This window comes from Gilbertella persicaria (assembly GCF_025201335.1).
Source record: "Gilbertella persicaria strain CBS 190.32 chromosome Unknown B0P05scaffold_41, whole genome shotgun sequence".
In the NCBI taxonomy this organism is placed as follows: domain Eukaryota; kingdom Fungi; phylum Mucoromycota; class Mucoromycetes; order Mucorales; family Choanephoraceae; genus Gilbertella; species Gilbertella persicaria.
Window position 1 is genome coordinate 45,120 of NW_026252002.1, and position 21,063 is coordinate 66,182.

The window sequence follows — 21,063 nt, forward strand, 5'->3', positions numbered from 1 at the left end:
CGATAATCTTATTCGAATCAACATCAATGGTCATCTCTCCTCCGAAGTTGCTAAATTACGCGGATTGAAACAGGGTGATCCTCTCTCTCTTATTCTGTATAATTTGGCTTTTGAACCTTTCTTGCTCTCCATTCTCCATGATCATCAATTTTAAGGCTACATAATGGGTACTAAACGGACGAAGCTTCTAGTTACGCTGACAATGCTCTGGTCTTTGTACATAATTCCACTGATCTTGCTCGGCTACAACTGAATATGACTCGATATTGCGAAGCCTCGAATGCAAAGTTCAACCATGAAAAGATGGAAGCCTTCTCGGTGCCTGGCAGAAATACATGGACTTATTGGGAAGCTCCACTCTCTCAAATGGGCATCAAGCATTTGCACTCTGTCGAAGATGATGAACCCTTAATTTATTTGGGTTTTCCATTTATACAAAGCCGTATTCAAAGAGTCAATTTTATGGGTTCTATGATAACAAAGGTTAAGACTGCCATACAAATCCACTCTACACGTTCATTGTCTGTGGTTGGCCGAGCCACTGTCTTGAATTCACTGATATTGTTTAAAATATGGTATATCTTGCGGGTTACTCCGTTGACGCTTGCTGATTTCAAACAATTGAAATCTTTGGCCATTCAATTCTTGCGTAAGAATATAGTTCCTGTTATTCCTTGGAAAGTATGGACGCTGCCAAAAGAAAAAGGTGGACTCGGAGTAATTGATATTCAGGTTCAGGCCTCGGCTTTATGTTTTCGCTGGCTGCATCCTTTGTTGGCGTATGATCAAGATACTATTGATGCTCATCCGGTCTCGTACTTACTTAGCCTTCATATTCGAAATATCAATGACTGCAAATATCATCAGATTTCATTGTTGGTTCCTTCTTCTCGTACACAAGGGCTGAAAAAACAAAGAACTGGCACTATTAATATGCTATATCGTGCCATTGATTGTCTTCCTCGATCATTTGCTAATGCTAGCCTTAATACTGCTACCGCTATGGTCCTACCTTTGCAAGCTGTGCTTTACGTTCCTCCTTCTTCGTCCTTCGTTGTCCCCCTACGTGTCAAGAAAATGATGGTGTCAGATGTCTTTCAAGTTGATGCTAGACTTAACTTTGTTCACTGGAAAGATACTCGTGATCCTTCATTACTTCATTGGAAGCGTACTCCCCCCACAGTCTTCAAAGGTCTTGCATCTGGGAGTTTGAAACTTCAGCCATTTTTTTAGCTCTGTATGTAGTCCTGCTCCACTTGAAGACTCAACGGTCTCATTTGCGCCTTTGATCAACCAATTTCGGTTTCAAGATGATCAAGGTATTTGTAATGTCAAGGCATCGGCTAAGACATTTCGTCAGTCAGTTCTCTCGTCTATGGCTCCTCCTTTGGCTTTGAGAAATATTACAGAAGTGAAATGGAAATTCTTTTGGTCTCTGTCTCTTACCACCATTCAACGTAATGTGACATACCAGTATATCTTGGGGTGTGTTCCTCATCGTCGATTCTTACAGTTTATTATGCCTCATGTGTTTGACTCTCCCTTCTGTCCGGTGTGTTTAACTACCACTGACTCTATTAGCCATATGCTCTTTCATTGTCCAACTAAAGAGAAGGTATGGCAGGAAATAATTTTCGAGTTCCTATGGCCTACCACATTCATCTCTGATATCAAAGAGGTTCTTTTGTCCCTGGACTTCTCGTACAACTGGTACTGCCAATGGAAAGGAATCAAACCATACAGAATTCTCATAATTACTCTTTCACAAATCTGGCTTGCTCATATGAGATTTATCTTTGACAAGACCCCCATTGTACCCACGGCCATATTAGCAAGCATCCGATTCAATGTTCGTCAGACTATTGAAGAGGATCAATGCCATTCAATCATGTAACTTTTTTTTCTTTCTTTCTATATATTTTATTTTAGTTTAGTTTATTTTGTCTAGTGTATTTCGCTTTATTTTATTAACTTTCATTTTAATTGCACCCGCCTCTTCACTTTGACTATTACTTTTAGTGTACGCGGCTCAATTAAACACATTTAAAAAAAAAATACAAAATGGACAAAAAAGTAGATAAAACAAAGAGCTATCAAAAAACTATACTGATTGAATTTATACTTCTTGAGAAGGCACATTTAATCATATAAAAGAAACTATACATTGCCTCTTTAAATTATGAGTTATACTTCAAAAACGTTAAAAACATTTATGGATCCTAGCGTGCACTTTTTATTATGCTTTTTGAAATCCGACACTTTCAGTGTATTCCACATTCCAAGACAAACATTTTCTACTCATACATAGCATAGTAAAATTTTGCTATATCGCTGTCAAATCGCAAATTCATGAAAAAAGAAAAAATCGTCAGGGGGCAGGCTTTTGGCAATTTTTTCATTATTTCAAAATAGGCCATATTTCTGCTTGAAGATGGTCTTTTATGTATGCTTTATTTCAGGATATTAGACTAAGCGTTTTTCAAAAGGTTTTGAGGCTTATTGGAGGCTCTAATTGATTGCGTTTTATGAAATGTATACCGGACCTTACATTGTTCCTAATTTTCAAATTTTGTGCCTCATGCTGATGTGCTCCGGGTTTTAGATATGCAATAGTTCAAAGCACACTAATATGTCAAATGTGAATTTTTTTTTATTATGGTTTACCTCATACTTTTACTATCCATCTTTAAGTGAGATATAAAATTTATTCAGTCTTAATCCAGTCATGATGCCATTGAATTCATACAGAACCAAACAAAAGAAAAAGAGGACATCTCAGCTTTTTGAATCGAATGTGTATCTTTCGTATCAAACTGCGTAGCAACCCCTTTTTGGTCTCTCGTGTGCTACTCAGTATCATGTCACGTGACTTGTATGATACGCCATGCCATACACCGAACTTTAGTCTGGACCTGCATACCCATCTCGGTAGCAAACACGGATTACCTGGCATTGTTCTAGCCCTGTCATGCATCTATATAAAAAAAAACTCTGATTTATTTTTATTATCTTCTTTTTCTTTCTTTCTTTCATGGTCACTAAACGATACTCTCCTTTTCAAAATTCAATGGTTGACACTAAACTGACAGACAGCTTTGCTAAATGGTCCAAAATGTTTCCAATGATCTCACCACCACAAAAGAAACGAAGGGCTATCATTCTTCTAGACGAACCTAATAAACAAGACCAACTCAATAAACGGCTGCACCGTCGTGCTATCTATATTCCACCATCTGACATACTGGATGGTCCTCAAGACACACAACAAAAGTGGTCCCTTTACCGTGCCACACAACAGAAACTCCGTCGTAATTCACTACCGCTTTTAGAAAGTATTCATTTACAAAAAATGCTCGTCACTTTGCTTGACGATGAGCATGTGCGGGCCATGCAGACATCCATTACAGCGAGAATAAAGCAATCTCAAGAAGATGAAGATGATATCCCATTAGGCACTTTAATTCATAAAAAGGCAAACCTTAACCATATAACCTCTTTTCCTATCCGATTTGCATAAATCATTGTTTTATATATATGTATATATATATATATTGTAATAAAGATATTGATTGTAAAAATTCATTCTTTATCTTGTTGATCACCCGATGGCATATAACCAATATTGGCGTCAAATCCAGGCATAGTTGAAGTTGTGTTATTACCGTATCCATAGTGTTGATAATGTATCACTGGTGATGGTTGACCATATTGTGGCATATAAGGATACGCTGGCATCATGCCATATCCATATGTCTGTGCAGTAAAAGGGTCCATCATATAACCTATCAAAGCAATATAAGGTACAAGGATTCATGCTGTCATTTTTTACCATTGCCTTGTCCATAATAGTTTCTCCTTTGACTAAATATGAGTGAGCACGAATATATACAAGATTTTCTTTACTTTGGATATTGTCGAATATGAGTTCGAGAATCTCCTTTGACAGAAACGCCATCAGGGCCAGTCACATGAGAAGCTTGCATACCTTTTGGTCCTTGGATCAAATCATATTCAACCTAAAGAACAATAAAATTAATGCAACTTTATATGATCAAACAAAAACTCTCCCTTACTTCTTCTCCCTATGTTAAAAAGATAAATATCAAACAAAGAGACAAAGTGCATTTACCTCTGCTAAACTCTTAAATCCTCCATCATTATGAATTGCTGTATGATGAACAAATACTTCTTTTTTAAAAAGTAAGTAAACCAATATATATATATATATATATACACACACCTTCCATAGTATCATTATTTTCTGGTAAAATAAACCCGAACCCTTTTGTAGAATTAAAAAACTTGACACGTCCTTTATGACGAAAGGTGCCTTCTTGTGCCGACATGAGAATAAGTAAAAGAAAAAGAGTAAAAAAAAAAAGGAAAAAGAAAAGAAAAAAAAAATAACAGTTTTAAATATAGTGAGAAAGTGAAACAAACGCCTTATTTTATAAATGACGTTTTTTTAAAGTTTTAATAGGCCAAATTCGATATGTAATGCCCAAATCCATTCATCTCTTTCTTGTTTACTTCTTGCTTTAAATACCCAACATGAGCCTCGATTTCCTAAACGATGTCCTCGCTTCAACAAAGATAGATATTCTCGAAAATCAGGCACAATATGTCGTTTGGCTATCTGCCAAATAACAAATACACAATCGCTTGTATTATCTCCACCTTCAACTACACCATCTCTATAGTACCTTGAAGGTTCTTGCACTGGTAAGACAAATTGGTCTAGTACACATTCATCACCAGAATAAACAAACGCATTGTCTAATCCAATCAAGACTCGCTTTTTTTGATACATTTCGAGTTCTTGTCGTTCTGTTTGGCCCATTTGATCTTTGCTGGAAATACAACCCAGTATATCTATCTTGCTGCGTTTCATGGTATCAAACATCAACAAGCCTTGTTTATGTTCGTTTTTAGTTAGGATACAGTATTGAAGTCGAAATGCATGCTTGTAATTATGCTTCACATACAAAGGTCCAGAAAGCTACTTTATTAACAGTACGATCTAAACATAAAAATACATACCAATATTTGTCTATGCTGATCTCGATTGAAATAAAGTAAAAGACGGTCCAGAGTGAAAGCATTGTTTATCAGTGTAACCCACTCTAGCATGATCTGCGTATTTGGTGCTTCGTAGTACAAAGATGTGCCGTTGATATGTAGCATAAAAATTTTGTCTTGATGACATGGTTCAACATATTCTACTCGATGTAAATCAATCACGTGTTTGGCATTCAACAGCCTGGAAGGGTCTGGAGGTGGTATAAGTTCAGGCTTGGATAACTTGAGATGAGGCGATGACTCGACACTGCCTAGTTTGTATTGTGTACGCTTATTGGGGTGGTTGGATTGTTTGGATATTGTGAGTTTTCTTTGTTGAAACAAGAAGCCTGTGGTAGCAGAGAACCAGTGTTGTTTCTTTGCGTCTTTCTTTTTCTTTTCGTCATGTTTCTTGCATTGAAAATAATAAAGACCATCGAAAAAGAACAAGTGATGTCCATACAGAACTGAGTAATAATAGACATTCTTACATTTCCCCTTCTTGTTGGTATATATCTTTTGAATTAAAAGACCATCAAATGTTGTGCTCTATACGTATTATATAATACAGCCATCAAAATCAATACATACCTTTTTCGTATCTTGTTCTTCTTGATCTAGTACATGTAATTCCAGGCTGTGGCTTTTCTCGATCAATGAAGGACTAATCAGACTGGTTTCTTCTTTGACCCATTCAGTGGAATGATTTAAAGTTTGGTGTTTCCAGCACAGTTTGAGTTTCTTTCTCTTCCAGTTGATGTGACTTAATGCTTCATTCTTCTCTAAGAGAGACAACAAAATAGGCTTCATGTCTCGTGTGCGTATATCAAAATGTTCATAGAGACTGGTTAAATAATCCAGAGGAAGTCGAATACGCAATGGTTCTTTTAGTAAATTGGGCTCAAGTAGAACATGGATATCGACATAAGAAGGTATTGGTTTTTTGCAATAATGTGTAGAGGGTAATAGGTTGTAGATAGACATGTACCATGCTTGAGCATCTGATAGATGGGATGACTGGAAATGATACGCTATCAAGCATTTTGTATCTCGGTCCATGAATTCCAATGACCAGACTGCATCTTGAGTTGAAATCATAGCTAATTTGACTCGACGGTGAGGTGGTTGATTGTCTAGATAGATGATGTGAGCCAGCCTCTGTGTGTTAATGATCAGTTTCTAGAGAAAAAGAAAGAAAGAAGCAATCAGTAAGTCATGTTTAAAATCAATGACTTACAGAAACATGATAGAGTTCTAATCTATCTAGTTTAAGAACAGCTTTAAATCGTCTCCATCGTAACCGTGTCTTTCGTAGCTGTAATTCTCGGGTCGTTGTCTTTTTCCTTGTGTACCATTGTTCTGTGCGTGTGCATAAGACAAGTCCTTGTTGGATAACTCGATCCTTGTCTGGATTCAATTGCTCTATCATTGGTACAATATGCAGTTGATGTTGAAATTTAATATTAGGACATGTTTGAAAGCGAGTTTGTTGGTCTTTAAAGTGTGTACGGATAGAAGGTAGGGTATTAGCATGGTATACACTTGAAGAGTCAAGATGGGGTATCATAGTTCATGGCAAGATCTCGAGAGGAAAACAATAAAAAAAAAAGAGAAAGTGGAGTTTTAAGGAGAAAGTCTTATTCAGAAATGGTAAGACTGCAGATGGTTTCTTTTTTTAGTAGAGCGATCTTGCTTGACAAGTGGAAATCTCTCAATGTCTGGGCACGTCATACGTCATAAAGAATTGCAGTTTCCTTTTGAACCTACAGCCAAGGTTTGACTCGCTTTGCCTTGTAATAAATTTGTTGAAATAAAGAATATGCATTGCTTTTCAAGCTCTAGTGTCAAATATGTGGTTTTAATACACCATTAAAAACATATATATATATATACATATGTGTGTGGAAAATAGAAGCTCACTTTTACTTCTTTTTCTACTCATTCTTTATCTATCTGTTTATAATTTAACAAGCACACGCAATGATTGAATATGGTAACGAACTTTTGATATTAGAAATAAAATACTATTTTATTCTTCACGATGATATCCATACTTTTCTCTCCAAAGCTCTGATACTTTACGTTGATTACCAAGATTAGTGTGATCCAAAGTAGTTTCGTTGAGCAAACCACCCTGTTGATGAATTTCATCAGGCTGCTTGACAGTCAATTCAAGGAACATATGAAGCCAGGACATGGCATTCCAGATAGTAAAGAATTCTTCAGTCACACAAGCCTTTGCAGCCATACTCATCTTGCGATGCAACTCAGGTTCCTTGAATAAGCTATGCATGATATCTGACACTTGCTCTACGTCACCAATAGGCACTAAGTAGCCATCCTTCCCATGCTTGATCTGTAGAGGGATACCACCTGCTTCATAAGCAATTACAGGCACACCCTTGTACAATGCTTCAGTGACCTTGACTTCAAATCCTTCACGATGAGACAGTTGTAAAGCAATATAAGCACCACGCAGAATCATGTTCAAAAGTTGATCTGAAGGAGGTAAGCGAACAGCAATAATGTCACTGGCAATATGAGCGAATTTAGTAGAATCAATGATGTTTTGCACTTGTTCAAAAATAAGCGTAGCATCAGGATCGTCAATAGAGCCATGTCCACAGATCACCAGTTGAGGTGTTTGAATATCATCAAATTCACCGTCCATCTTGAGACGCAAAAGACGATAAGATTCTAGGACATCAGGAATACCCTTGGAAGGATCAAAACGAGCCACTTGTACAATGTAAGGACGGTTCCAGTCAACTTCATTAACACCTGAATCAACACAGACACGGTTAAAGACAGATTGATAATAAGTGAGACACCAGTCATTCATGGGTTTATTGAGACCATCTAAGGGGTCAGTAGCTGCAGGCAACAAGACAGTGTTTCTTTCAGGAACAACATCAGGTACAAATCCTTTAATAGGATGAGCAACAAAAAGATCAGCTTGTTGGATAAATTCCCACAAGAAACTTGTATACGTTAGTACCATAAAATAATATCATACGACTTACTTCCAAGTGTTTGCAGTGGATCCTTCAGGATGATCCCTAATCAAATCTGACCTGATTTCAATATGGGATCTAAAAATGATACGTGTATTGGGGGCATATTTGCGAATATAGGGAATAATACCACATACTACACTATAGTCAGTATAAGCCGGAAAATTTGTGTAACATACCTTGAGGGTCGTCAATGACAATAACATCTGAGGTTTTAATAGGTCCCTTATCGTCTAACCAAAAACGTCTGACATTTTCATCAGACCAATCAAGGAAGACTTGCTTGTCTTCATCAGACAACCATACATGGGGGTCAGCAACACCTTGAAGGACATTATGGAACTTTCTTTTTGTGATATCAAACACTTCTGGCTTGGGGCGAGCAACATACCCTAAACTCATGTAAACAAAACCTTATATTTTTTGTACTACACACTTACAATGGACATTCACATCATTCAGATGAAGCAATCTTACCAAAGCATGACGCATTAAAGCAACTATCATAGAGGGGTGAGCGTTAAGTGATGATAGTTGTTGTCTTACCTCCTCCACCTTGAGGAGTAGAGTTAAAGAAAGAAACCTTCAGTTTTCTTTCTTTAAAGGTACTAGCCATATTCTGGAACAGGTCCCAGGTCTTCTTGGACACAGTTTGCTCATAGTCTGTACACTTGACCATATGAATGATATGATTAAAATCCACTATTGGCACGCACTCCTTAGTCTTCATATGCTTATTTCTTTTGACTTACCTTCAACCTAAACATATCCGAATGTTACGCAAAAGGTAGAAAAAGACGTCAATATGACACAAAAATAGGGCATAAAAAAGATGAACTTTACCTCATGGCGATAACCGACAGAAATACGGGGAAGATTACCTGGATATTTAGGACTCAACCTACACAAGTTATAAGCAAAAGAAAAAGAGAGAAAACAGATACATTACCACATTACAGCCTTACGAACAGCAGCACTAGCACGCTCATCTGCAGATCCAGCGTGTGTTTCAACTCGGAAGGGAAGTGCGTCTAATTCTTGCCAATATTCAGACATGGTAATAACCTCTTCTAGGTCAATAAGCTCTTCTTGGTTCTTGAAAAACTGGACTCCAATGTCGTAAGAACAAGCAATCAATTGGACCTTGTAGTTTTGAGCCATAGCATAGAGTTGAACAATTTCATGCAATTTGGTAAAGGCTTCAACAATGATCTCTTTTTGAGACTTGCAAAGATCATGTTTTTTCAATTCGCCTTGATAGTAGTCGGTGGAATACATACCATCATGAACTGAAATAGCATAAAGACTTGTATTATCATCACGCAGCTCAATATCAACACCGAGATAGACAGGTAAAGGGACATGGGCAGAAGAGAAACGACGAGAAGTTCTTCTAATAGGAACACGCGTAGGGTTTGGTGGCATATTTAATTATTGATAAAAATAAAAAGAAAAAGGGAAGAAAATAGAGCTGTTATTTTTATAGGTTCTGAAGAATTCACACTCACGTGAAACATAGATCGATGCTTGTCTCAAAAGCATATAAATCGAGATTTCAAGCGCGCATAAATTTTGCATTTGATTGGCTGAAGACAGATTTTCATTACGGCGCTCTCCCTTTCGATTTTCTTTTTCTTTTTCTTTTTTCTCTCTTTTTTATTATTTATATAAATAGATCTAGATACCTTTGTCTTATTTTCTCTTTCTTTATTTTTTCAAGAGACAAGTAGATACTTTCATGGGTAATTCACCGTCTAAAAAGTTGAAACAGCCTTTTCAGAAACATTTGAAAGATACAAATGTACTCGAGAAGAACAGCACAACATCTACCATAGCTGTATTAAAAAAGCACAATCCATCAATGTCCATTTCAAACAATAATACAGAAATGAACATGTCATCGTTTACAGCATTACATAGAACTACGTCATTGCCACCTTCACCAACGAGTACTTTACCCCAAAGCATTAAAAACGATTATATCTTTCATGGTAGAAAGTATCAAAGCTACAACACTAAATATATTTTACCCAATGACGAGATAGAGCAAGATCGACTTGTGCAAGTGGTAAGACACAAATACTGATGCTTTTACTAATAAAATAGCACTTTATTTATAAATTTTTATTTGGAGGCAATTTCTCATCGCCAGTAAGAGATTTGCTGTCACTGAAACAGCTGAAACGAAATTCAGCCTCAAGTAGTAGTAATGCACAGCAATGGGATTTACAGCCTCTACCTCAGCCCAAAGTACTAGATATTGCTTGTGGCACAGGTACATGGATCTTGGAAATGGCCACTGAGTTTCCAGAGACTCAGTTCTACGGCATCGATATTGCACCCATTTACCCCACCACCATCAAGCCTTCAAACACTTTTTTTAGTCAGCATGATATATTGAATGGTTTACCCTTTCCCAACGAGTATTTTGATTATATACACATGCGTCATGTTTATACCTGTTTTTCTGAAGAGGATTGGACGGTAAGTTAGTGATATACATGATCAAAAACTAACACTTGTTAATATAGACTGTCATGAATGAAATAAAGCGATTATTGAAACCCGGAGGCTATATTGAACTTCGTGAACTCTATCCATTGCTCTACCAAATGGGACCTATAACACATGACTTTTTCAAGCATTGTAATGTGTTTTAGTTATATATTAGAGCTAACTTATTTATGATTTCTAGTTATCTGTGGCATGAAAAATCTACATAATGTAGACATTGCCTGGGCCAAGAAAATGTTTACTGTTCTTCAAGAAATAGGCGAGTTTGCAGATATCCATCGTCAAATACGCCAGCTTTATTTTGATCTTCCTGGTACAATTGGCAATATGGCACGCAACTCACTTCGCACAGCATGCGAAAGTTATCGACCTTTTTTCGAACAAGTGAACAACATACCCAATGATGAATACGATAGAATTCTAGATGCAATGGCACAAGAAATCATACAACACCACTCCTTTTTTGATTATTATGCTTGTTGGGGAAGAAAGACACTTTGTGCTACCGAGTACCATCATCAAGACGTTGTGGAGTCTATGCTGCATGCAACTCGGCGATATTCTGTAGTACCTTCGACCAAAAGCGCATCCTCGTCATCTCAGAGTAGAAAGCGAACACATTCAGACACTATGGTGAGTCCAAACGAGAAGCCTTCCGTACTTTCCATTATTACCATTGACCCTGAAAACCATGAGGAAACTAAAGGCTCAGTGATTCAGTGGGACGAAGATACAATTGAGTTAGGGCCAGAAAACCTTAATGATATTTCTCAGTTTGCTGATGGATATGATGATTAATAACATTGTAAATAATATTGTACAGTACATTTAAATATTTGTTTTTTATTATTATGTATACAATTATAAGCTCTAAAACGAATTATGTACACAAGAGCTTATTTCTTGTCGGTATTGTAAAAGGGATAGTCAACATAACCTTTGGCATCATGAGTATAGAAAGTGCTTCTGTCATACTTGTTCAATTCCCAGCCATTGCGGAGACGTTCAGGCAAATCAGGATTGGCGATGAAAGCACGACCAAAAGCAATCAAATCACCCGTCTTTTCTGCAATGTCATAAGCATGATCCTTGTTGTTGGAGAAGCCACTTGAATTAATGAAAGGACCTTGCCAGAGTCTACGGAAGGGTTCAAGTGAATCAGAGCGTCCTTGATCATCATCTGAAAGCCAAGTAGAACGAGGTTCAATAAAATGAACATAAGCCAAATCAGGATGCCTCTTCTGAAGTTCGGAAGTCACATAGCCCCAGGTCTCAACAGGGTTTTTATCCTTCATGTCTTGGAAGCTTCCACCAGGAGAGAATCGAATACCTGTTCTTTCAGGGCCAACAGCATCGACAACAGCATCTGTCACTTCAAGTGTAAAACGAGCTCTGTTCTCAACAGAACCGCCGTATTCATCTGCACGCTGGTTTGAGTTAGAGTTCAAGAATTGATCCAGAAGATAACCATTAGCAGAATGAATTTCAACACCATCGAATCCGGCTTCAATTGCGTTCAAGGAAGCTTGCCGATATTCTTGCACAATGGATTTGATTTCGTTGACTTCAAGAGAACGGGGTGTATCAAATTCATTTCCCAACATGTCTTTACCTTGGATAGGAATAGCAGATGCAGAAACAGTGGGTTCGTGGTTAGGATTCAAAAGGTGAGAACCAGCACGACCAATATGCCAAAGTTGGAGATAAATATAGGCTTTCTTTTCATGTACAGCATGTGTAACCTTTTTCCATCCTTCGATTTGTTCCTTGCTGAAGATACCAGGGGCTTGAGGATAACTACCAGCTGAAGGAGAGATGAAAGTGGCTTCGGTGATTAATAAACCTCCTTCTGAGGCTCTTTGCTTGTAATATTCGACTTGAAGGTCGGTGGGGACAGCTTCTTTTGTTGCACGGTAACGTGTCAAGGGACAAAGGACAACGCGGTGTTTAAGTTGAAGATTACCAATCTTGGTGGCAGAGAAGAGGGCGTTTTTAGTGTTCATGCTTTTGATGCTATAGAGATACTTTTCTTCTCTTTTACTCTTTTATATCTTCTTGATTATTAATTGTATCTTTTGAAACTTACTTTTTTGGGATTACTGACGTATCAATTTTATTATGTAACTTGTTTAATTTATATGAAATTGCTAGAAAAAGCAAAGTTTACGCGTTTTGTATGATGTTTTTCTTGTGAGTGGTGAGACAAGCCAATCGTTTGTACAGAGATCGAAATTTAAGTGATAAAGTTAACACCATTGATATATAAATATGTAGAAATGATCTCATATTCAGTAGAAGATAAAAGATTTTTTTTTTCAATAGTATATTTTATTATGTAAGTTTAAAAGTAACTCCATAATTTTTCAAATTCATCAGCATATCTTCTAACCACAGAGGGAATATTGGTGATGATGATATTTTCGCGGTTCTTGTAACGAGCACTACGATAAAAAACGTCAATAAAAGAGCGTTGGCTCCCATCAAACTTACCCTGCAGACCAATTGAAACTACCAGTAATGACAATCTTATTGTCAATGACTGCAAACTTGTTATGCATGAATTGCTCACTATCATCACATTTGAAAGGAATATTTGCTCTTTCGTTGAGACGATATACATCAGCTCCCTTGGTTGGATCCATTTGATCATTATCAGTAATGATTCTCACATCTACACCGCGTCTCTTTGCATCACTTAAAACATCGGCTGTATCATTATCAGTCATTGAGAAAACGCAAACATACAATGTATGCTTGGCAGTGGATAGAGCAGAGTGAAAGGCCTGATAGCAGTCATAATTAGTTTTCTATGTATATACATAAAAATATATAACTTACACGGTAACTGTCTTCCGAAGGAAAAAAGACAGGGAAACAAAAGGTTTCTTCTGGTAGACGCTCCAAATAACGAGGATGGAATTCAGTTACTTGAATATGATGGCGGGGAGGACGCTGTTCATAAGGTTTACCACATCCGCCTTCATAAGGATTACCTCCAGAAGTGTGGCTGTAGCTAAAATTGGTTTCAATGTACTTCTTTGTCTTCTTTTTCTTTTGACGACGACGCACTTCTGTAAAGCCACCTGCACCTCCCATTTCACGTGATTTGACTTCAACTCGCTCAACAATCTCTTCATATTCATCTGAATCATCCCCCTCCTCTTCTTCATCCTCATCACCACTTTCATGCTCACCGTGTTGGCCACCATGACCATATTGTTCTTCTTCCAACTCCCTACGAAGTCTTTCATGTTCGGCACGTTCAGGACTATAGATATCCTTATTATTTTGCTCATAATAATTCTTCTTTTCAGACCAACCAGCAGCGCCTTGATAACTACTAGCCTCACCTTGAGATGCTTTGTTCCAAGATAATTTGTTTGGTTTTTCATCATTGGCGTCATCTTCACTTTCCTCCTCCTCTTCTTTTTCTAGTATTTGACTTTCTTGATGCTCCCGCTTTTCCAAAAAGGGTTTGACACCGAGTGTAACACCAATAAAGCTCGAGACTTGGCGTTTTAGAACGTTCAAGACTTGCTTGTCACTGTCTAAAGACATGGCTCTTTCAGCATGCAAAAACATGTTATCAAATAACTGCACAGCTTTATCCACCTGAGGTTCTTCATCTTGACGCAAGAGACCATTTAAATGGATAGCCATTTTGTCAAGCAAAGTGTTGTTTGAAACAAGCGTATCAACCGATCGCATAGACTATCATAGTCAGCATGTTAGTACTATCCTTGCATTTATGTCAGGTACTAACATGTTTTAACAGTTGGGAGAGACTAAGAGGCTTATCCTCGTTCCACGGAAGGGATTCTGACATGATAAACTAGGAGGAAAAGAAAGATAAAAAGGGGGAAAGAAGTCTTGAGAAATAAACGGAATTGTTTCCGTTACGAAAAGGGGCATTCAAGTTCCACGAAATCAATTTCGGAGCCCTCTTATTTAACCACGCCGGATAGAATTTAGCTGAAAGATTGTCTTCAGTGGCTTATTCGATTTCTATGACTTAGACCCTTTTCAAGTTGTCTTCCCAAGTTCGGAGAGATGCCATCTATGGTAATGATGACACTAGATTATTTCCATAAGTGGAGGGGAGTTTGAGAAGACGAAAAGCTACTCTTAAATTTTGCAAGCATCGTAAGAGGACGTACCAAGCTTATTTTGCAGTGTTCAGCACGCTAGAAGTTGTTTTCAGATCAAAAAAGGCTAGCTATTCAATATCACATTAGGGGTATGGTTAGTAAGTCTTTAATCATATTTCTGTTAAATAATTGTTTTATATAGGATGCATCTTTTTATGTTGAAGTAATCTATTTTGGTTATGAAAAAGTTAAAAAATGAATTTCGAGCTATAGAGAATACAACGCTCTAGTCTAGTTGGGATGTCATCTAAAGGGAATACATCATAAAGGATGCCATAAAAAAATAACTGTTTAACTCAATAATTGAATCACAATAGAAAAAAAGGAGAAAAATAAAGAGGAAGTTTGTGATATTCAAATATGATTGTTCCCCATTCAGCTAATTAATGAATTGTATTTATAGACAAATAGCTTGTAGTTAAGTCAGTAAAAATGAAAGTGATGAGAACTATGTGATTTAGAAACACGGAATTGCAGAAGTGTTTGTATACGATCATCATTACTTTGAGTGACAAGTAATTATTATACGAGTACATATTTTTACTTGGCAATCGGAAGTACTTGCATGTTTAGCCTGTCCATTGTTTTACAACATCTATGTTTAAGATGTGTTAGAACGAAGGTTGTAACTTATCTATATGCGGAAGAGAAAGTATATGTTTTAGATATAACATGTTCAATGTATATTTGTTATTTAGCATGTGTTTTGTAGAGTTGGTTACAAGTGTAATGCGTATCTAAGTATTGCATATCTATGTTTGTATAATACAATAGCTATTCAAAATAGTACTATTAAAACGTTTGCTGTTGAAATATCAGAAATCAACCAAACTTTTGTTTGTATAAATATAATTATTGAAAAGAAAAATATTGTCAAGACAAAAAAAAACCAAAAACCAAAAACCAAAAATGTTATCAAAAAATTAACAGAAAGTTAACAGAAAGTTAACAGAAATATGTGTCAAGTAAACTAATAAAATAAAATCAAAAACAGGCCACTGTTATGAGTAGGTGAAAGTGAGAGAAGGATTACAGCCTTGCGCGCACTTGCTTTTCATCTGCAAGCAGCTATAAAGCAGTACGTGTTTGTTGTAGGGTAGAGTAGGCATTAAAGGAGATACTATCAAAGACAAATCTCTAGTGTGCTTTCCAATGTAAGGAACTACATACATCAATTCAATAATAACAGAAATAATACTCCCTCGGACCCAATGAGCTTATACGGTATATTACCCACAGACCATTAATAGACTTTTGACAAATCTTATTGAGAGCAAACAATAATAATATGTATTACCAAACAAAGACATGAACCTAATAAGCTAATTATGCTCGGAGAAACTGTTAATCCCAATTAAACAACACAATCTCTACTAGATGTCACTAATGAAAGGAATATTAATATCCTCACTAGATTTAAGGCAACTCACATATAAATGATCATAGTCTCTAGAGAAATGTAGACACAAATTTCCTTAAATTAAAAGATTAAAGCCCCTCTTAATCGAACCACCTACTACCTCTATAACAAGTGTTTTTTTTTGTGAACGAAATTACTATATCCAGACTTGCGAAAGGGCGGTAATGACAATGTTAATGGTTTTAAGTTCTTCTTCTGTGAGTAATCTATTTTGGAGAAGCCTAGTATAAGAAGTGCTTATATAACATCCTCTACAGTGGCTGTAGGCCATAGAAACTTGAAAATAAGATTATTCCAGAAAAACGTCTCAGGGTGGAGTTTGCAAATGGAATAAAGAGGTGAGGGGAACTTATTAGGAATTATGTAATAGAGAAGTTTTCTGGAGGATGGTTTCGAAACCAACGGCAGATACATCATATTACGAGCCACTGGCTGCAGAGACTAACTCCAAACCTCAGCCCAAAAGGCTCTAGAAATGGCTTGCAAGCGCTCCGGGGCAGATATAGTACTCTGACAATTTAACCAAAATTTCTTAGTTGACACTCTAGTGACTAATACAGTCAGAGCTGCGAGTTGTAAAGAGTCGACAAATGAAACAGTAGTATCAGAATATTTAATTAACTTGAAGTCCGCTAACATTTATGCCGACATGGCAAGTATGCCAATTGTGTACTCAAAAAAATATTTTTGAGAAAAAAATAGAAACCACTACTTTAAAATAAATCAAAATTATTTTCTACAATGACAAAAAAAAAAGTAAAAAATTCTTAATTTTCTGTTTTAAATTAATAAAAAAAAGTAAAAAATTCTTAATTTTCTGTTTTAAATTAATAAAAAAAAGCTTGTTTTTCAATTTTTCTGTTCTAAATTAATGAACGAGTCTACCAGATGTTGATTTTGCTTTTTTAATTTAAACAGATATTACTACTTGGTAGACTCGTTCATTAATTTAGAACAGAAAAATTGAAAAACAAGCTTTTTTTTTATTAATTTAAAACAAAAAATTAAGAATTTTTTACTTTTTTTTATTAATTTAAAACAGAAAATTAAGAATTTTTTACTTTTTTTTTTGTCATTGTAGAAAATAATTTTGATTTATTTTAAAGTAGTGGTTTCTATTTTTTTCTCAAAAATATTTTTTTGAGTACACAATTGGCATACTTGCCATGTCGGCATAAATGTTAGCGGATGTTAAAATGCACATATTTTTCTGTAAATCCATTGCATTCATGAGAAGTTCCTGACATCTACGGCTACTACCGTGGCCTTTTTATAGGTCTAGCTTTAATTTGTATATAGATATCACATATTCTAGTAATCCCCTAATTTTTCGTATTTTTGATTTGTGTTAGTGTTGGCTATACACGCCTCACTGTTGACAAGTCGTACAAGTAGTCCCGATTCATGAGAGAGGCAATCCAACTGATCTAGTCAATTATTACCTAATTGCTCTGACTACTACTTCCAGAAAAGCGCTCTAAACATGCATCAAGGAGCTTCTCCAAAGCCAAGAGTTGCCCTTAGACACCGCTTAAGATAGCTTGAGAGAATGTAAAAGTTCTTTTGACCAAGCTCTTTGTCTTGCCAAATCTTATATTATGCTACGCTATCACCATAAAATGTTCCCATTACTTGCTTTCCTGGACATTAAATCCAACTATGACACATTAGACCTCAATGTCAACTGGCATCAATCCTAAACCACTATGTCTGCTGATCTGTTAGCCTTGCTACAAGACATGCTCAAAAATATCATGATTAAAGCTCGTTTGCTCAATACCACGTTGCAAAGTTTTTCACCACTAAGTAGGGTACTATGGAGATTCATTCTTCCATTATGTCTACACACCCGCCATATTAATGGTCTTCCTCAACTGCTGCATGTTACAGCCATAACCGATGATATATCCGCCAGCTAGTTCATTGCTTTTGTCAATTTCTTATTATATACAGACGATGTTGTGTTGATTGCTACCAAGCGGTCTTCTTGATCTCTCTTCGACCAATGTGCTGAGCATAGTCGCACGCTAGGCTATAGATGGGACTCTACTAAATATATTATTGTCGTACTTGGAAAAAACATATCTGTGTATGCTCTCCCTGCTGCATTCATCTCACGACAAGATATTTTTTCTTATCCCTTAATTCTTTTTCAAAACGAGAGGCATTCTCAGTCCTAAAGACTTGCATAAACAATTGCTAATAAAGCTCACTCAACTATGACCATGCTATTCTCTATTGATGCCAACAGCGCTGGGTTCTTGGGCTTCCAATGGAAAACCTCGAGCGCATTCATCTAATTCACTGGCGACCCGTTTGACTACCTGGAGGAAGCATTAAGCCTTGTTTATGTGACACACACTTTTCTCGTTAATTTTTTTTTTTCAATGTCAATCTGTATACTGCGCTCGGCCAACTTACAACTGTCTCCGATTCTTTGTTCCACACGTTAGACTGACTTCCTATAAAACTAGCTAAGAATACTAGCTCTGTATTTTATTGGAGTATCAAATGGGCCTCTATTGATTCCATCCTATTGCAAATTTCTTCTACGCAACATGCTATCACAAACACATTGCCTCTCCCAACAACCAATCAACTGTCTCTCTTCTTTCTTTGACCACAGACATACATCCAACAATATCATTATATCAACACTTTTTCCTCTATACATTTTTCATCCTTGTTATCCTGAGTAGAGTTTAAATTTAGTTTAGTTTAGTTTAGGTGTTCTTGAATTAAACAAATTCGAGTAATTTAGACGAAATTAAGCCGTATACTCAAGATTGCTTTTTATATAAGCTCAATAGATTGGACAGAATTTATGCAGATACACAAGTATGCTGTAGTGTTTAGGTTGTGAAATGAAATATAACTGAAACAAAGAAATACAAAATAAATTGATTATTCTTCCTAAAATATATCTTTTCCAGGTTGTCTTTTATACTATCTGATTTATTGACTAATTGTGATTATTGATTATTGATTACTTAACACTTTGACAGCTTGTGCCTGGGAGTTGACTACGTAGATTCTCCTTTAATTCTCCTGGTAATCTAAAAGGTACAATTATGGTTTCCTTATTTGTAAATATCCATATTATCCCAGTTACCACTATTTACTGTCATTATACAATGCTTACTTTATATTTATGATGTATAGTGCTATAAGTGATTATTCGTTTATATGATGAAAGACTATTTATTATATTTTGTATTGAAAAGTACTCAGATCACCACATACGCCATTTGTGTTGATAAAAAAATACTTCTGAAAAGTAATTACTTTCAAGTAAAAGAAACTTGAATTTTACCTTTTTTTGTTTAAACTGGATCGAATAGAGATATTAAATCAAACGATTTGAAACTAAAAATCTTTAAATTTCTTATTTTTTTGCTTCAAATTTAGAAAATAAAATAAAACTTTACTGTTATCTGTTCATCCACATTTACCCATGCTCATTCATGTTCATCCATGCTAATTTATCAATATCAAAATAAGAGCGAGAAAACTAAGGTCAAATAAATAATGCAGTTAATTGAGTCAATAGTAAGTCCGTTTTTATAGATAATTGCTTGTATCAGGACCCAACATAATCTGTAGAAGTCTTTATTTTATACAAAAACCTTAAATAGTAGAGTTGGTCCAGATAATTTATTGATTACTTCTGTAGAATGATCTGTATTAAACGAGTCAGCCAATCTCTAATCTGTTTAGTGTTGTTGACAGGTTGATGTATAAGGTCTTTTACCTATTTTAAGATATTTTATCAATAAGACCATGACTGCATAATTAGATGTAAATCGTTTGCTAACAGACATTTGCCAATTGAAGCAACTGTATTAAATCATGTAAATAAGATTGTAAATCTTTGAGCTGGATGTATATCTACTATAAATAAAGCGAGTAATTAAATTATAGCTGTGAATATACGGTTATTCGCACTAGATTTAATGCATTGCGAAGTTCGACATTTTTATAAGCAAATTTTCCCTTTCTTTGCTTTAAGCAAGTCAAGTGTCTTTTTATCAAAATATTCCATTCAAATAAGCTGTTTGATGGTCCATACCTGAAACATGTAACAAAAACTCTAGCTAAATAAACGCTATAGCAATAAAAGAAAGGCGACTATTCCTACAAATTTACTTCTTTTTTCTTGGCATACAAAGGTAACATAAATCTTTTTTCGTACATGTATAAACGCTTTAAATACTTAAAAAATATGTTTACTAATATTTATGGTACCTTTAGAGTTAATCTGAACTAAGAAAAGCGATTTGTAAGAAATGACCGAAATGACCATTCGACCAGAGGGTATTATTACCTATGAAAATTGCTCATTTGAAAACTTCTGAACTTCTTTTTGACACTACAGGACAAAAAATGAAGTTATCGACAAGAATAAATACTTAAAACGAGCGTCAGAGGCTCTAGTTTTTAGTGAATGCGTTTGTTAGATTGTTGTATTATAAAAGCGGTATGATAAGTGTGAAAAACCCATAAACATTTTTGCCTATTTACTCAATATTCTAGCAGCAAATTTGTTGTGTCCATTATATCAATAAACTTAGGAATCAAAGATTTACAGCTTTTGTCACTACACCAAAGCAAGATAACCGCATCTTTAGGCAGTTCTCAGCCAAAGCTCCAATTTTGATGTGGCGAGAAGAATCGGAATTGCCTTCCATTTCAATCTTCGCAGCATAGCCATCTGGTATGTTCCATGTTCATTTGCTCCATATTTGTGTTAAAAAAAAGCCTGTGGTTCTATTTCTCTATGCTCTTTAGCACTCAAAATAACATAAGTCCCTTTAGAGAGATCTATTACTGACAAGTTTTATATAAAATCTATAGCAAAAACACTCAAAACATTGCTCAAACAAGTCATTCTTTGATGCACCATTACTCG

General features: G+C 35.8%; 9 protein-coding genes across 9 annotated transcripts; 4 read left to right on the plus strand and 5 right to left on the minus strand.

The window, feature by feature from the left end:
* Positions 1-3,250: 3,250 nt before the first annotated feature.
* On the plus strand, positions 3,251-3,472 carry B0P05DRAFT_459718 (uncharacterized protein; the record flags this gene model as incomplete). The annotated part of the gene is made up of 1 exon (XM_051573993.1): positions 3,251-3,472. A coding segment is annotated over one exon (222 nt), but the record flags the coding sequence as incomplete, so codon positions are not given.
* On the minus strand, positions 3,470-4,379 carry B0P05DRAFT_554798 (cold-shock' DNA-binding domain-containing protein). Its single transcript, XM_051579717.1, has 5 exons — positions 4,241-4,379; positions 4,130-4,188; positions 4,074-4,082; positions 3,830-4,016; positions 3,470-3,782 (listed from the first exon to the last, which is right to left on the minus strand). Exons 1-4 carry the CDS (start codon positions 4,344-4,346, stop codon positions 3,900-3,902), a joined length of 291 nt encoding a protein of 96 aa, XP_051431781.1. The 5' UTR covers positions 4,347-4,379; the 3' UTR covers positions 3,470-3,782; positions 3,830-3,899.
* A 628-nt stretch (positions 4,380-5,007) lies between these two features.
* B0P05DRAFT_476440 (uncharacterized protein) lies at positions 5,008-6,625 on the minus strand (the record flags this gene model as incomplete). Its single annotated transcript, XM_051574901.1, has 3 exons — positions 5,008-5,607; positions 5,650-6,237; positions 6,302-6,625. 3 exons carry the CDS (start codon positions 6,623-6,625, stop codon positions 5,008-5,010), a joined length of 1,512 nt encoding a protein of 503 aa, XP_051431782.1.
* Positions 6,626-7,087: 462 nt separating this feature from the next.
* B0P05DRAFT_590104 (uncharacterized protein) lies at positions 7,088-9,497 on the minus strand (the record flags this gene model as incomplete). Its single annotated transcript, XM_051582781.1, has 8 exons — positions 7,088-8,039; positions 8,082-8,208; positions 8,252-8,464; positions 8,513-8,572; positions 8,619-8,774; positions 8,825-8,831; positions 8,916-8,973; positions 9,022-9,497. The coding sequence occupies 8 exons, from the start codon at positions 9,495-9,497 to the stop codon at positions 7,088-7,090; spliced, it is 2,049 nt and encodes a 682-aa protein (XP_051431783.1).
* A 206-nt stretch (positions 9,498-9,703) lies between these two features.
* On the plus strand, positions 9,704-11,431 carry B0P05DRAFT_554813 (S-adenosyl-L-methionine-dependent methyltransferase; the record flags this gene model as incomplete). Its single annotated transcript, XM_051579718.1, has 4 exons — positions 9,704-10,140; positions 10,179-10,556; positions 10,604-10,718; positions 10,768-11,431. Coding segments are annotated over exons 1-4 (1,046 nt in total), but the record flags the coding sequence as incomplete, so codon positions are not given.
* On the plus strand, positions 10,534-11,431 carry B0P05DRAFT_554814 (uncharacterized protein; the record flags this gene model as incomplete). Its single annotated transcript, XM_051579719.1, has 2 exons — positions 10,534-10,556; positions 10,604-11,431. A coding segment is annotated over exon 2 (365 nt), but the record flags the coding sequence as incomplete, so codon positions are not given.
* On the minus strand, positions 11,432-12,618 carry B0P05DRAFT_554815 (uncharacterized protein). Its single transcript, XM_051579720.1, has one exon. The coding sequence runs from the start codon at positions 12,587-12,589 to the stop codon at positions 11,483-11,485; it is 1,107 nt and encodes a 368-aa protein (XP_051431786.1). The 5' UTR covers positions 12,590-12,618; the 3' UTR covers positions 11,432-11,482.
* A 309-nt stretch (positions 12,619-12,927) lies between these two features.
* Positions 12,928-14,412, minus strand: B0P05DRAFT_476477 (uncharacterized protein; the record flags this gene model as incomplete). Its single annotated transcript, XM_051574905.1, has 4 exons — positions 12,928-13,027; positions 13,077-13,369; positions 13,425-14,297; positions 14,350-14,412. The coding sequence occupies 4 exons, from the start codon at positions 14,410-14,412 to the stop codon at positions 12,928-12,930; spliced, it is 1,329 nt and encodes a 442-aa protein (XP_051431787.1).
* Positions 14,413-18,612: 4,200 nt separating this feature from the next.
* On the plus strand, positions 18,613-18,774 carry B0P05DRAFT_476312 (uncharacterized protein; the record flags this gene model as incomplete). The annotated part of the gene is made up of 1 exon (XM_051574898.1): positions 18,613-18,774. A coding segment is annotated over one exon (162 nt), but the record flags the coding sequence as incomplete, so codon positions are not given.
* Between the last annotated feature and the right edge of the window lie 2,289 nt (positions 18,775-21,063).

Coding starts and splice junctions, on each gene's coding strand:
- B0P05DRAFT_554798 (XM_051579717.1), bottom strand. CDS start 4,346: ATGTCGGCACAAGAAGGCACCTTTCGTCATAAAGGACGTGTCAAGTTT. Junction 4,189..4,240: donor AAATAATGATACTATGGAAG/GTGTGTGTATAT, acceptor TTTTTAAAAAAG/AAGTATTTGTTCATCATACA.
- B0P05DRAFT_554815 (XM_051579720.1), bottom strand. CDS start 12,589: ATGAACACTAAAAACGCCCTCTTCTCTGCCACCAAGATTGGTAATCTT.